Source organism: Chiloscyllium punctatum, chromosome 1, assembly GCF_047496795.1.
Source record: "Chiloscyllium punctatum isolate Juve2018m chromosome 1, sChiPun1.3, whole genome shotgun sequence".
NCBI lineage: Eukaryota > Metazoa > Chordata > Chondrichthyes > Orectolobiformes > Hemiscylliidae > Chiloscyllium > Chiloscyllium punctatum.
In genome coordinates, this window is record NC_092739.1 from 55287202 (window position 1) to 55303189 (window position 15988).

Genomic DNA, 15988 nt, shown 5'->3' on the forward strand with positions numbered 1-15988 from the left:
TAGGGTAAAGGTGATAGGTCGGAGAGGAGGGTGGAGCAGATAGGTGGGAAGGAAGATTGTCAGGTGGGACAGGCCATGAGGATGGTGCTGAGCTGGAAGTTTGGAACTGGGGTACAGTGTGTGTGGGGGCGGGGGGGGCAGGGTGTGGAAATTAGGAAACTGGTGAAGTCCAACTTGATGCCCTGGGGTTGAAGGGTCCCGAGGTGGAAGATGAGGCATTCTTCCTCCAGGCGTCAGGTGGTAAGGCAGTGGCATTGGAACAGGTCCAGGACCTACATGTCCTCGGCAGAGTGGGAGGGGAGTTGAAATGTTCGGCCCCAGAGCGGTGGGGTTGATTGGTGCGGGTGTCACGGAGATGTCCCCTGAAGCGCTCTGCGAGACGGCATCCAGTTGCCCCAATATAAAAGGAGTCTGCATCGGGAGCAGCGGATGCAATAAATGACATTTGTGGAAGTGCAGGTGAAACTTTGATGGATGTGGAAGGCTCCTTTGGGGCCTTGGGATGGAGGTCAGGGGAGATGTGGGCGCGGGTTTTGCAATTCCTGCAGTGGCAGGGGAAGGTGCCAGGAGGGGAGGGTGGGTTGTTGGGGGCGTGGACCTGACTAGGTGGGTAACGCTCTTTGTGGAAAGCGGATAGGGGTGGGGAGGGAAATATATCCCTGGTGGTGGGGTCTGTTTGTAGGTGGCAGAAATGTCTGCAGATGTTTTTGCGGATAGTTATGGTGGGGTGGAAGGTGAGGACCAGGAGGTTCTGTCCTTGTTGTGGTTGGAGGGCTGGGGTTTGAGGGCTGAGGTGCGGGACGTGGATGAGATGTGTTGGAGGGCATCTTCAACCACATGGGAGGGGAAATTGCGGTCTTAAAAGAAGGAAGCCATCTGGTGTGTTCTGTGAAGGAACTGGTCCTCCTGGGAGCAGATATGGTGGAAGCAGAGGAATTGGGAACACAGGATAGCATTTTTGCAGGAGGTAGGTTGGGAGGAGGTATAATCCAGGTAGCTGTGGGAGTCGATGGCTTTGTAACAAAATGTCAGTGTTGAGTCAGTCGTCGTTGAAGGAGATGGAGTTGGAGAGGTCTAGGAAGGGGAGGGAGGTGTCAGAGATGGTCCATGTGAATTTATGGTCGGGGTAGAATGTGTTGGTGAAATATAGGATAGAGGGAAGTGGAAAGGATCTGGGTGGGTTACTCTATGGAGAGTTGATGTGGATTTGTTGGGCAAATGGGCCTGTTTCCACACTGTAGGGATTCTGTGATTCTCTAAATCCTTCCTATTCACATACCCATTGAGATATCTTTTAAATATTGTCATTGTACCAGCCTCCACCAAGTCCTCTGGCAGCTCATTCCGTTCACACATCACCCTCCGTGTGAAAAGGTTGTCCCTTAGATCCCTTTTAAATCTTTCCCCTCTTGCTTTAAACCTACACCCTCTAGTTTTGAATTCCCTGATCCTGGGAAAAAGACATTGGCTATTCACCCTATTCATTCCCTCATGATTTTACAAACCTCTGTAAGGTCACTCCTCAGGCGCCAATGATCCAGGGAAAATAACCCCAGCCTATTCAGCTACTGTCTATAGATGAAACACTCCAACCCCTGCAAACTATTCTGAATCCTTTCAAGTTTCCTATAGCATGGAGACCAGGATTGAACACCGTATTCCAAAAGTGGCCTAACCAATGTCACATACAGTTGCAACAGGACCTCCTAACCTCTATACTCAGCGCACTAACCAATAAAGGAAAGTGTATCAAATGCCTTCTTCACTACCCTGTCTTCCTGTGACTCCACTTTCAACAAACTATGAACCTGCATCCCTCAATCTCTTTGTTCAGCAACACCCCTAGGAACTAACCATTAATTGTACAAGTCCTGTCCCGATTTGCCTTCACAAAATGCAAAGTTTCACATTAAATTCCATCTGCCACTCTTTGGCCCAATAGCCCATTTGGTCAAGGTCCCATTGTACTCTGCAATAACCTTTTTCACTGTCCACAATACCACCAATTTTGGTATCATCTGCAAACTTACTAACCATATCTTCTATATTCACATGCAAATCATTTATACAAGTGATAAAAAGCAGTGGACCCAGCACTGATCCGTGTGGCACACTGCTGGTAACAGGCCTTTGGTCTGAAAAGCGATCCTCCACCGCTGCCCACTCTGTCTCCTACCTTCAAGCCAATTTTGTATCTAAATGGCTAGTTCTTCCTGTATTCCATGTGATGTAACATTGCTAATCAGTCTACCATGTGGAACCTTGTCGAACGTCTTTCTGAAATCCATATAGATCACGTAAACAGCTCTTTGTTACTTCTTTAAAAACCTCACTCAAATTAATGAGACACAATTTCCCTCACACAAAGCCATGTTGACTATCCCCAAGTCATTCTCTTCCTTTCCAAATACATGAAATCCTGTCCCTCAGAATACCCTCCAACAACTTACCCATCACAGATTCACTGGTCAGGCTTCCCGGTCTTTGCTTCCCTGATTTGTCCTTACCACTTTTCTTAAATAATGGAACCACATTAACCAACCTTCAATCTTCTGGCACTTTGCCCGTGGCTATCGATGATTAAAAGTCTCAGCAAGGGGCCCAGCAATCATTTCCCTAGCTTCCCACAAAGTTCTGGGGTACACCTAATCTCATCCTGGGGATTTATCAATCTTTATGCATTTTAAAATGTCCAGCACCTCCTACTCTGCGTAATGGACATAGTTTCAAGATACCACTATTTATTTCTCCAAGTCCTCTAGCTTCCATATCCTCCACAGTAAAAACGGACATGAAATACTCATTTAATACTTCACTCATCTCCTGCAGTTCCACATACGGAGAGACTTGTTGTTTAAGAGGCCCCATTTTCTCCCTAGTTACTCTTATGTCCTCAATGTATTTGTAGAATCTCTTTGATTTCTCCTTAACATTATTTGCCAAAGCTATCTAATGTCCCCTTTTTGCCCCCCTGACTAACCATCTAACCTACACATCCCTGAACACTATGGGCAATTTAGCATGGCCAATTCACCTAATCTGTACATCTTTGGATTGTGGGAAGAAATCGGAGCACCCGGAGGAAGCCCATGGAGACACAGGGAGAAAGTGCAAACTCCACACAGACAGACAGTGGCTGGAATCGAACCAGAGTCCCTGGTGCTTTGAGGCAGCAGTGCTAACCACTGAGTCACCATGCCATCCCATCAAAATTGGCCTTCATCCAATTTAGAACTTTCACTTTTAGATCAGGTCCATCCTTTTCCATAACTACATAACTATTTTAAGACTAGTAGAATTACGATCACTGGCCCAAAATGTTTCCTACTAACACTTCAGTACCTTGCCCTGCCTTACTTCCCAAGAGAAGGTCAAGTTTTGCTACTTCTGTAGTAGGTATATCCACATACTGAAGAAGAAAACTTTCTTGCACACATTTAAATTCCTCTCCACCCAAGCTCTTAACACTATGGCAACTCTAGTCTATGTTTGGAAAGTCTAAACCCCCTACCATTACCTACTTTTTTAACACATATCTGAGATCTCCTCCTTACAGATGTGCTTCTCAATTTCCCATTGAGTACGGTGGGGGGGGGGGGGGTCAATTATACAATCATAATAAGATGATCATCCTTTCTTATTTCTCAGTTCCACCCAAATAACTTCACTGGACTCCCAGGAATATCTTCCCCACGTATAGCCGTAATAAGTACATTAAAAAAAAGGAGCAAGAGTAGGCCAACTTGTCCATTGAGCCTGCTCCGCCACTCAATAAGATCATGGCTGATCAGTTTGTGGACTCAGCTCAATTTACGCACCCACTCACCATAATCCTTAATTCCTTTACTTTTAAAACATCTATCTTTGCCTTAACAAAACATGCCACTCCCCCTCCTTTCTATCCTGCCTATAGCACCTTTACTTTGGAACATTAAGCGGTTAGTCCTGCCCATCTCTGAGCAATGTTTCTGTAATAGTTATGATATTCCAGTCCAGTGTTCTGAACCATGCACTGAGTTCATCTGATTTGCCTCTCAGGCCCCTTGCATTGAAACAAATGCAGTTTATTTTTTCAGTTCTATCTCATTCTCTGCATTGCTCTTGAGTGTTTGACTTGCTCCTCTTCTCAACTGTACCAGCTTCAGACTTATCTCTTTTCTCACTATCTCTTGGAGTCCCTCCCATTGCCCACTACTAGTTTAAAGCCTTCCGACTAACACTAGCAAATCTCCCTGCCAGTGTATTAGTCCCCTTGCAATTCAGGTGCAACCGGTCCTTTTTATATAGGTTACTTTTACCCTAGAAGAGATTCCATAGATCCAAAAATGTTAATCCATCTCCCCTGACCACCTGCTCAGCCATGCATTCTTTTGCTCTATCCTCCTATTCCTACTCTCACATGTGGCACTGGTAGCAATCCAGATAGCACTACCATTAAGGATCTACTTTTTAATCTCCTGTCTAATCTCCTACATTCTCTCCTCAGAACCTTGTCTCTTTCTCTTCCTTTATCATTGGTACCAACATGTACAATGACCTTCTCCTAGTCACTCTTCAGTTTGAAAGTATTCTGCACCCTCTCCAAGTCATCCTTGACCCTGGCTCCAGGGAGGCAAACTCACCATTCTGATGTCTCACTGTCAGTTGCAGAAACGTCTGTCTGTGCCTCTGACTATACAATCCCCTAACACAATCAATTGTTTGTAACCTGATATACCCTATCAGATTTAAACGGGCATTGGATATGCATATGGAGGATAGTGGGCTAGTGTAGGTTAGGTGGGCTTGGAACGGCGCAACATCGAGGGCCAAAGGGCCTGTACTGCACTGTATTTTTCTATGTTCTATACCCCTTATTACAGTACAGTACCAGTACAGTCTTGGTACCGGAAACCTGGCTGTCAGTGCTAAATTCTCCTGAGAACCCATCACCCTGACATTTTCCAAAACTGCATACTTGTTTGAGATGGCGATAGCCACACAAGACTCCCGCACTATCTGCCTATTCCCCTACTTTTCCTGGAGGTAACCCATCTACCCAACTGTATCTGAGGTTTTTCTACTTTGCTGAAACTGCCAACCATTACACCCCTAACCCCAGTAGATTCCTCATTGCCTCTAACTGCTGCTCCAATTGATCCATGTGATCTGATAGGATTAGTAATCAAATACACTTCCAGCAGACATAATTTTCAGGAACATTGAAATTCTGCCTAATCTCCCATATACGACAGGAAGAGTACATCACACTACTAAAGGCCATCTCTGCATTTTAACAATCTACAGACGAAGAAAATAGCACAGTCTTACTGTTCTAAAATCACTGCTCTAGGACAACTTAATACTTACATTTTATATTGAAAAAATGTTTAATCAAGAAACAGATCCTAGTAAAGTTCACTCTAGTCACTATTGTAGATTTACAAAAAAATTACAGATTAAGATTAGCTGATCCCCAAGTGTGAGTAGTTCCGGTAATGAGTTATCTCTTAGATCAGCAGTGAAATTTCATTGTTTGTTATTCCTTGACTGAACTCTAATTCCACAGATGCTTGTAACAAGACAGCCAGTCAGCTGTGGAAGTTCACTGCTCGTTCTTTTTCTGAACTCGACAGCTGTTCACTGACCAACCTCCCATGTGGCCTTCACCTCTCTCTCTTTCTCACCTGGTTAAAGAACTGTTGTTTTGACCTTTTTTTCAAAGTTCCAAAAATAAAGAAAAACTTATCATCAATAATTACTGCTCCAAGAAATTGAAGAAATCAGCTCCAGCACTGAAAAAAGAATAAAAAAAAAGGAGCAGCTCTTAACAGCCACAATTCTGTCCTGTTCACCATTTTGAAATCCTATCTTAAGAACTATTTATCTTAAGTAGTTGGGGTCTAGAATGCACTCCTTGCTAGTGCAGTGAGGCAGGGTCAATTCAGGCATTAGAGAGGATGTTGGATGATTACTTAAGAAGAAACAATATGGAGAGTTACAGGGAAACAGCAAGAGGCTGGCACAAAATTAATATGCAGACAGTGGGGCAAATGGCCTCCTTCTTCACTGTAACAATTCTGTGATTCTGTTTTGGAAAGAGGCGATGCTGATTATATAAGAGACATGGAGATGGACTTGCTGAGTGAGTAAGGGTGAAGAGGAGTATGATAGAATGGGAGTTCATTGATACATCTGTTAACTCACAAATGTTTTCAAAATGTACTGATCAACATAGTACAACAATGAAACAAATTGCACAATTAACAAATAATATAGCTAAGATATTTAAATAATTTTCAATGATCTAATAAGCATACATTGAACACAGAACAAAATGCAAGTTTGTTTCCAATGATCATACAACATGGCATCAGATGGTTTGAGCTTTTCTTTTACAATCTTTTCAGTTGTGGTTATTTTCACCAGTTCAAGCATGTTATCATTCATCTCCAGAGCAGATGGGACTTGAACCAGATCTGCTGGCCCAGATGTACAGCCAAGCACTACCACTGTGCCATAAGAACATATCTTCGCAATTGTAAACTTCCTGTTCACTTGAGGGGTAGTTAAAACAATCAACTGCAAAACATTCATAAATCTGAACAGTGTACATAAGCAAAAAAGTTTGGAAATCACTGTCCTATTAAATGTTGTGGCTACTAGTACCAGGAAGAATCATTACCATTTTTGTAAAATACACCAATGAGAACAGAGTAGTATGCAAATAAACAGATGGTAGCATACGACAACTTGGAAAATATATCAGGGAAATCTCTGCTTGGAATAATACCACAATTTGGAAAATATAATCTTAGTACTGAATTGTTGATACATTTCCTAAAGAACAATCAATAGTAAAAGTAAAGCATTAATATGTCTTACCAGCAGTACCAGAGAGTTGGACACTCAGGGTACGTTCAATAGTCTTGGTCTCAAATGGGGAACCTTTAGGATCACTGAAAAAGTCATTTTGTCCTTTTAATTGTATGATTATTTTGCATTAAAAATCAAATGCATTGCTTTCTTCAAGCATGAGCAGTTTAAAAATATTTTACAAACATCTTACTTTGATGATTCTGGAGTCAATGGCAGGGACAGAGTCGTCGGTCGAGCTGTAAAAGGAAAAAACAAAATATCTTAGTTACTAATCCACTATGGTGGACTTTTCCCTTCGTTGGTGTGGTGTGAGCAATGGGGAGATTCATGGGATGTCAAGAAAAAGTTTTGCAATTTTCCCGTAAGCCTGAAATAAAGACATCAGAACTTCATCTCTGAACAGCAACTACAGCAAACATTTTATTAACCACCAAGGGACCAGGAGGATGCTGGTTGATCAAATATTCCAGATAATCAAGAGGTACACATAACGTCAGTAAATCTTCACTAACTAAAGCTTCAAGACACCAAAAAAGCAATGTAGAAACACACAGTCTGTAATAGAAATGTAATGCACGGGTATACACATCACTGTTATATTGTATATACAGCATAAATACTCTAATATCGTGGTATTTGAGGTATATAACTATACTCAGTTTATTAAGAATACTGGTTGATAAGGTGCCGTTAAAACAATGGTACCTTATTTCTATGTATTTCTATTTAAAACCTCACCTCATCATATTTATACATCACTTCCAATTATCTTTTCCTTTACCAAAAAAGTAAATGGCACATGTAAGTGAGAGCAGACGTTTGGACACTACCGCTCTCAGATTCCTTGCCCTGGCCATCTTCCAACTATTTGTTCACCACAATACTTTGCATGCCCCACAGTGCACCATCCTCCTTAACCTTTCACCTTTGCAAGTTGATATCAACAAACCACTAGCCCCACCATGTCAACATATCTACTCTAGGACCAACATTCACACCACTTTGGCTTTTCAACATTTTAGTTTGTAGCTTAGGGATCCCTCGAACTTGCATGCTTCTGCCATGTTACTTTGTGTGCAGGGATACAGATACAGCTCATGCATCTGTGCAGGATGCATCTTATGGCTTGCTAGTTTGCTTTCATAGTGCTGTTCACTGTGTGCTTACTTGCAGACTGCCAGCCTTCTTTTACCTCACATTGCTTTCTTAGTGTACACTGCCTTCAGCATTGACATAGAGACTTGCCAGCCACATATGAGTCTCATTGCATTTGAGAAAACAGGATCTTCAGTGCTCAATTACAGACGACCAACCTTGGTGGTTTGCATTGCTTTCTGGCACACAGGCTTTTCAGTGCTCAGCTGCAGGTTGTCAATCTCTGTGGCTTGCACTGATTTTTTGTGCAGAGACAGAGGGAGACAATCTGTCACAATTTGGAACACTGAGCAGTCAAGAAGGTTGATATGTTACTTTGTGATGCCATGCAATACGCATCAAGTGTACACTACAAACACACAGAATGTGCTTCAAGCAAATTGCCATGTGTGACAATCAAAGGGAGTAGTCTTTAGGGGCTCATGGTTAAATGAGCAAGCAATTCTATCCTACCAAGTCAGTCCTTGGGGTTTTCTGAATAACGGTTAAGGGAATTATCAGGAGACAGTACACAGAATCCTAGGGAAGGCAGAGACTCAAGTCTGGGAATTAACATAATTATAAGAATTTGCTAAGGCAACAGTCATTGAGATATTAGGTAATTCCAGATAGAAGCATGGTACCTCAAAGAACGAGTGGAAACTAGGAACTCCAAGTCGGGACATTCTTATGCTCACTCAGTCCTCCACATAGGGTGACGGAACATTGGAATTTCTAAAGTCATGGGTTCTCAAGAAAAAATGGACACATTAATTGTGGTATGAAATGTGTTTTATGAAGAAAGATTAGTTAGGCTGGGTGTGTTTTTATAGAGATCAGAAGAAAGAGGAATAAATTGATTGAAAGTTATGAGAGCTTGACTGGTCTTGATAAGGTGGATGCAGCAAGTATATTTACTTGTGGAAAGTCCAGAACTAAAGCACACAGTTTTGAAATTAAGGATTATCATTTTAGAACAGAGTTGAGAGCATTTTTTTCTTTCTCAGAGGGTTGTGTAACATTGGAACTCTCTCTCAGAAAGTAGTGGAGGCAGGGTTATTGGATACTTTCAAGGCAAAAGTAGGTAGATTTTTGTTTCGCAAAGAATCAAAGATTATTGGGTATAGGTTGAAAATGGAATTAGGAATACAAACAAATCAGCTGAAATCTTATTGAATAGCATAGAAGGCTTGAAGGACCAAATGAACTACTTAGATTGCTAATTCATGTTTATATGCATGTTTGTATTTTGTAACATGAGAGTACAATGTGGCACAGGGATTTTAATGAAGGTCATCCAATTTGGACCTTAAAGAGATAGAACTTTCTAAATGGTGAAGTGAGAAACAGTGGAGGTCAAGGAAGCCAGATCATGAAATTTCACTATTAAGTGCAGAAAATAAGTTAAAAAGAGCTACTGGAATTATTATCTTCACACGAGAAAAACAAAAAAGTTAAAAATTACATGAGTTACATATCGAAGGAGCAGTATTCTGAAATCTAGTACTTCCAAATAAACCTGTTGGACTATAATCTGGTGTTGTGTGATTTTTAACTTTTTCCACCCCAGTCCAACACAGGCATCTCCATATCAAGAAAACAAGAAGGTAAAGGTAATACTTCCCTCTACAAAGCTCTGGTTAGAACACACCTCGAATGCTACTAGTAGTTTTGGATTGCACCTTAGGAAGGATAAATTACCCTTGGTGGGAGGGCCATGCAAATTGTTTGAAAGATATTTAGACTCCAAGAATTAAGCTATAGATTTTTGAAGAAAGTGCGTAGGATCCTGGACTTTATAAAATAGAGGCGTTGGTTATGAATGCAGAGAGTTTACGATTAGCCTTAATGAAATACTGATTCAGTCTCAACTAGAATGCTTTATGCTTTAGAAAGGGTGCAGAAAAGATTTATGAGAAAAATGCCAGAAATAAAGGACATTATTTATGGTGTAGATTGAAGAAACTAGAGTTATCTCTTTAAAGAAGAGAAGGCTAAGGGATGATTTGATAGAGGCATTAGAAGTCATGAGAATCTGGACAGAGTAGTGGAGGTTCAAAAACAAAATGCATGCACATGCTTGAACTATGAACTAAAAATAGAAAATGCCAAAAAAACTGAGCAGGTATGAAGAAAGAAACATATTTATTGTTTCAGGTTAAAAACATTTTGCCAAAATCTACCAGATAGAGATTAACTGTGCTCATTGGTGGAAGAACTGAGACCCAGAAAGTATTTACAGTTTTAAAAAAAGACTATCAATACTATACCTTCCATCATCTGATTTTTCTTCTGGAGACCTTTCACAAGATAAGCATGATTTTAAAAAAGAGACATATTGACCTTAAAGGCTGCAGTGATCACCTGGCCACAAACTGGGGCAATCCAGCAAAATTAAATGGAACACATGAAACCAGCTACATTGAATTACCACTTTAATTATGAGGTACTAAAATTCTGGAGAGGCCAAGAAATTTGCATCTCTTGTTTTATTCACACTAAAAGGACGAATACATATATTGGAAGGTGAAAGGTTGTCTACAGCTACTTGGCTTGAAATGAAATAATGACACCATAAATAGTGACAAGGATATCAGAATCTGCAAAGGAACTGTATACAAAGAGCAGCCTTTGAGTAACAACGGAGTAATAAAGTAATATCGACACATAACAGCAAGAATAATAAAAGCTCTTCTCTCCCTTTCCCCTCAATCTTAGAAACCAGCATCGGTGGAAAAGCAACTTGGAAAAGTTACCATTCATCCACTCATCCAGGTTATCTGCAAGCTTAATCACTCCTGAAGAAAAAGGACAACAGCTAAGTTGTTGGAACTCAGGTTTCATTCCTGCTTTAAACTCAACTACCCTTACATACCTGTCTATATACAGAGATCTTCCCTTTTGAAGCTTATTCCTTAGGTTGTGTGTTGGTGTTTGATATCACTTTTACACCTTTTTTCAGGACCTTATTAGGTCACAAAATTCCTCTTTCTTTTATTTGAAAAGAACTGACTCCTTCATTTTGACTGAGTCAATTAAGTTTTGCTCCTACATTAAATTTTAAATGCTGTAGGTCAGTGCAGCATTTGCCCAATGAAGAGGTGGTTAAAAAGAGAATAACTGATCATCCCTTCTCCCCTGGTTTTAAAACTATCAATTTCATTCTATTACACACTTGTTTGACTCATCTTTGGAGAAATTAAAGTTGTACATTTACAAAATGCATGAATGTCTAGTTTGGGCTACAGAGGAAGCCCAAAGTCCAGACGTTACACTGTTGTACAAGTAATACAGGGTAGCATGGATCAACTATGAAAATAAAATGTCCGGTGAATCCAAGAATGTCTCTATGAAGGGCACTTATGAAAGGCTCGAATCTGTAACATTTTTATCTGTCAAAGCTTATTCTTACCTTGTAGGTTATGTGACTGCTGTGATTGCAGCTGTATCTTCCTTTTGGAGATGCTTTTGGCTCTATTGTTAATTTTATGATTATTTATTTTGGACTGAGGTGAATCATCACTAGTAGTCAGGTATTTGAGCAATTCAGTGCAAGGACGGCGCTGGACCTGTAACTTCTGCTGCTGCCAAATATTTCTTGCCTTGATACTTGAAGTTGACTCCACCTAATAAAAATACAAGAAAGCATCATTACTAAAAAATGTGAATACAATATATTGAACATACCACTTGAAAAATAAAGTATGTGTTACTAAATTACTTTCATAATTAGATAGTTGCTCCTATGGTTTTTGTTTTGTGTATTAAAATGAATAATGGAAAGTAGCAGCTAGTAATAATTTTGACAAGGACAGATAATTACACAAAATTAACGCTGGCGATTGTTAAGATCATGGAAAGACTTGATGAAAACATATAAGGGATTCTCTTTTTATGTTAAAATTCTTCTGTTTCTTTAAAAAAGGGACAAAACCACAAGATCTTTTGATTATTTTCCGACATATATAAATGACAGCTTGATGCTTGGACATAATTGTGTTGTACCTTGCTAACCCAATCAAAATGTTTGAGAGGCTGATGCTGGAAGAGCATAGCACATCGCGCAGCATCCAAGGAGCAGGAGAATCGACGTTTTGGGCATAAGCCCTTCATCAGAATATTCCTTGATAAAGGGCTTATGCCTGAAATGCCAATTCTCCTGCTCCTCGGATGCTGCCTGGCCTGTTGTGCTTTTCCAGCACCACACTCTCAACTCGGATCTCCAGCATCTGCAGTCCTCATTTTCTCCCAATCAAAATGTTTGCCAAATGCCTTCTAATGAAGGCAATGACACTTTCAGAAAATACTGGATCTTATTTAATTGTGGACACTGACAAATTTTAGAAAACAATAAGAAGCAATTGTTGGAAGCTAAGTGTTCCGGTACTATCTGCTTCTACAGCTATCGAAAATTCTGCCCACTGTAACTCTTCAACAATTTCAGTTTCTAATAGGTTTGCAACTAGTTAAGCATGCAGCATGTATACTATTGTAGTCTTTATTATAACACAAGTATAAGGTGGTGAACCACCTTGTCAAACTGCTGCATTCTGTATGGTGAACATACTGTCACAGCATTGCTAGGTAAGACGTTCTGTAACGGGAACAGCAGTGGTGAAGACACAATGAGATGTCTCCAACACACTGCGACTTGGAGGGGAACTTCGAGGTGCTAGTGTTCTCATGCACTTAATGTCATTGCCCTTCCTGGTGGTACAGGATACAAGTTTGGGCTGTACTGTGAAAGAGAACTAGGCGCATCGTGTGGATAGTACACACTGCAATCAGTGAGCACATCACGAATGATTAAGATGCTGGATGAGATGCATCAAATTGTTTGCTTTTTTCCAAGATGGTATTGAACTTCTTGAATGTTATTGGAACTGCATACTTCCAAACAAATAAGGAAACAGTGATTATTCCATCACATCCTGACTTGTTCACTGTAGATAATGAACAGACTCTGGATTGTCAGGATATGAATCATTCATTTCAGAATAACCAGCCTGTGCTGTGTTCTTGTAGCTGTAATATTTATGTAGTTGGTACAGCTAAGTTTTTGATCGAAGGTGTCCTCAGAACCTTAATGTTAGGAACTCAACAATGATAGTGCCATTGAACAGGATGGAGAGATATTTAGATTTCCTCTCCATAAAGTTGGTCATTGCATGGTATGAATATTGCTTGCCCGTAACTAGTCCAAGCATGAATGTTATCCAGCTATTGCTGAATATAGATACAGACTGCTCCATTATTGGAAGACGTGTAAATTTTCAGAGAATGGCAGAATAATGACAATGTTACTAAATTAGTAATCCAAAGGCTTGGACTGATCCTTGAGAGAAACGAGTTCAACTCCTACCTAGGTAGTTGGAGGAAATTAAATTTAATTAATTAATTTTAAAAAACTGAAACTGAAAACAAAGTTTCAGTATTAGTGACCATGCAATTACTGGATTGACATACAAACACATTTAATTCACTAACTTCCTTCAGGGGAAGTAATCTGATGTCCTTACACCTTTTGGCCTGTCCTCCAAACATACATGATGTCATTGACTTTTAACTGGTATCTGAAAACAGCAAATAGTTCTATCAGACGTTAAGTAGGAAGGCTTCCACCACTATCTCAAGGGCAATTGGAGACAGTAAATAAATGCTGGCCTTGATTGTAATTTTCTCCCTTAAATTAAAGGCAAAACCATGTGCAATCATCAGTAAACAACAACTTCTAACATGATGAATGGATGAAAGCTCAATGGTACGGTAGCTGAAACTATTTGGGTGGAAGACACTACTCGGAGGAACTCTTGCTTGGATGTCCTGGGATTGAGATGAATGGTTTCCAACAATTATAACTGTCCTCTTTGTGCTGTGTGCAACTATTCCTGATAAAGACCTTATGCCCAAAACATAGACTCTCCTGCTCCTCAGATGCTGCCTGACTGGCTGTGCTTTTACAGCACCACACTTGTTGACTCTGATCTCCAACATCTGCAGTCCTTACTTTATCCCTGTATGAGATCATAGACAGTGAAGAGTTTCCCCAGATTTTCAGTGAGTTTGATTTTACTCAGATTACTAGCTGCCACTCAATCAAATGCTTCCCTGATGAAAAATGTATCAAATTTACTTCACCTCTGGAAATCAGCTTTGTTAATAATGTTTGGACCAATGCTCTAATCAAGTCACAATGCCATGGTCCCAGTGAAAACTAAACTGAATCACTAAGTTGTTCGAGAACAAAGTAGACTATTTGGCTTGTTGAGTCCATATCAGTTCTTTGAATGAGCATTTTTCCTTTTCAGTTAATAATCCAATTCCGTCTTGAATCTCTCATTTGAATCTGCCATTAGTGAGCAGGCTGTTGCTAAGTACCACAATAACACGGTTCAGGACCCTTTCCATCTTACTGCTGATAATAGAGGGTTAAATAACTCACACTAAAAATCTAATTCAAACATTTTGAGGTCCAATATTGCTATAAATATCCATGCTTATGCTAGTTTGTTCTTTGGCACACAAGGAAAATAAATAGTTCTTGTGGCTTCTTAAAAAGCAAAGTTAATAATCAGGAAGGTTTTTCAAAACTTTCCAAAACCAATCTCATAAGTTTGACCTGAAATTACTCTCAAGCTTTATGGCATAAAATGTTTTATTCCTTACACATAACATTGTGATGACAGCACTGAAGCGTACCTTGACAACAGCCGGGCTTGGCCTAATCCTGTTATTATTGGTCACGTGGGTGTGGGTGCTGCCTCCATTGCATTCATTGTAGATAAGCTGTGAATTGGCTGGAGCTAGCAAGAGCTTCTTCAACTGGAAAAGTACAACCAAAATACAGGGACATTTAATGAACCATGAAATAAACAAATCTACCGGTGAACAACTTCTTAACAAATCATATGTCATTCAAACTAGTCCAGTTTCTCATTACCATGGTATGCTGTTGTTTTTAATCATTTTGAATACATTTTAACAAACCATGGTGAGAAAAACATGTTTTCACATGCTAATATGGTAAGAAAACCATATTTTAACATGCAAATATTTAGAGACCGTAAGTAATATTGCACCCAATATACAACAAAATAAACATTACAATTATTACGATAACTGGTCATGCTTTGAAACTGTAACTTTACATTAAAGCAAAATAAAGGGAGATCAAGTGACTTGTGAAGTCTGCCTGACACTATACCTGATGGTTTAATTGTTGGGGATGAAAAGGGGACCCAGACTGCCTTACTCTGAAGAAGCACAAGGTGTTTACACTTGGAGACAATGGTGAATCATCCTGCTGTAGGATCAGAATTGCCACTCATAGCAGGACAGCAGGTTGTCCTCCAGTCTGTCTGAGAACAGCAGGAGTCCTAGTTTTCAGACCGGCAGCGAGAAACCGTGTCCCTGATTTGACCAGTTTTGACTCGTGAAGTACGCTATACTTAGCATCAGTCGCACATCTTTTTCCACTCACCCCACTGTAGTCAATTTCATCCTCAGGTTTCATTGCAGGTAACCCTTATTGGTGTAACAGACATGTCCACAAATACTGAGAACCTGAACCATTCTGCAACTTCTGAAAATCACATTTTACTTTTCCTCATTGACGCCCAACCCTTCAGTTACTAATAACTTACACCTGCCAGCATTAACCCTCCCCTATCATCCTGTGATCTTAATTCTGAAGGTCCATCCATCCTGTGGGAAGCTGGCTTTTGGTCTCCTGCACAATTAAGTGCCCGTGAATGCCTCATTCCTAGCAGTTTCACAAGATTCTGCCTAATGACTACCAACATTTGTGCTATCAATGGTCAGATTGAGTCTCAAAGTCCCAGAAAGGTGTTGAGAATGCCAGATTGTAAATAATTGTGCATTAAGCAGTCTATTTACTTCAAAAGATAAAATAGAGTCGGAGTCAAAAAGATAGCTAATCATCACTTCTACTTGCATACAAGGCTCGTGTAAGTTATATTGCAACGGAAATGACCTT

General features: G+C 40.2%; 1 protein-coding gene across 4 annotated transcripts in view; it reads right to left on the reverse strand.

The window, feature by feature from the left end:
- ppargc1a (peroxisome proliferator-activated receptor gamma, coactivator 1 alpha) overlaps positions 1 to 15988 on the reverse strand; it is a 725479-nt gene that overhangs the window by 48125 nt on the left and 661366 nt on the right. For all 4 annotated transcript variants that reach the window (XM_072563359.1, XM_072563267.1, XM_072563446.1 and 1 more), the window contains 4 exons: positions 14692 to 14814; positions 11405 to 11618; positions 7049 to 7094; positions 6865 to 6938 (listed from right to left, as the gene is read on the reverse strand). In XM_072563359.1, coding sequence (XP_072419460.1) covers positions 6865 to 6938; positions 7049 to 7094; positions 11405 to 11618; positions 14692 to 14814 — 457 coding nt within the window. The remainder of the gene's footprint in view (positions 1 to 6864; positions 6939 to 7048; positions 7095 to 11404; positions 11619 to 14691; positions 14815 to 15988) is intronic.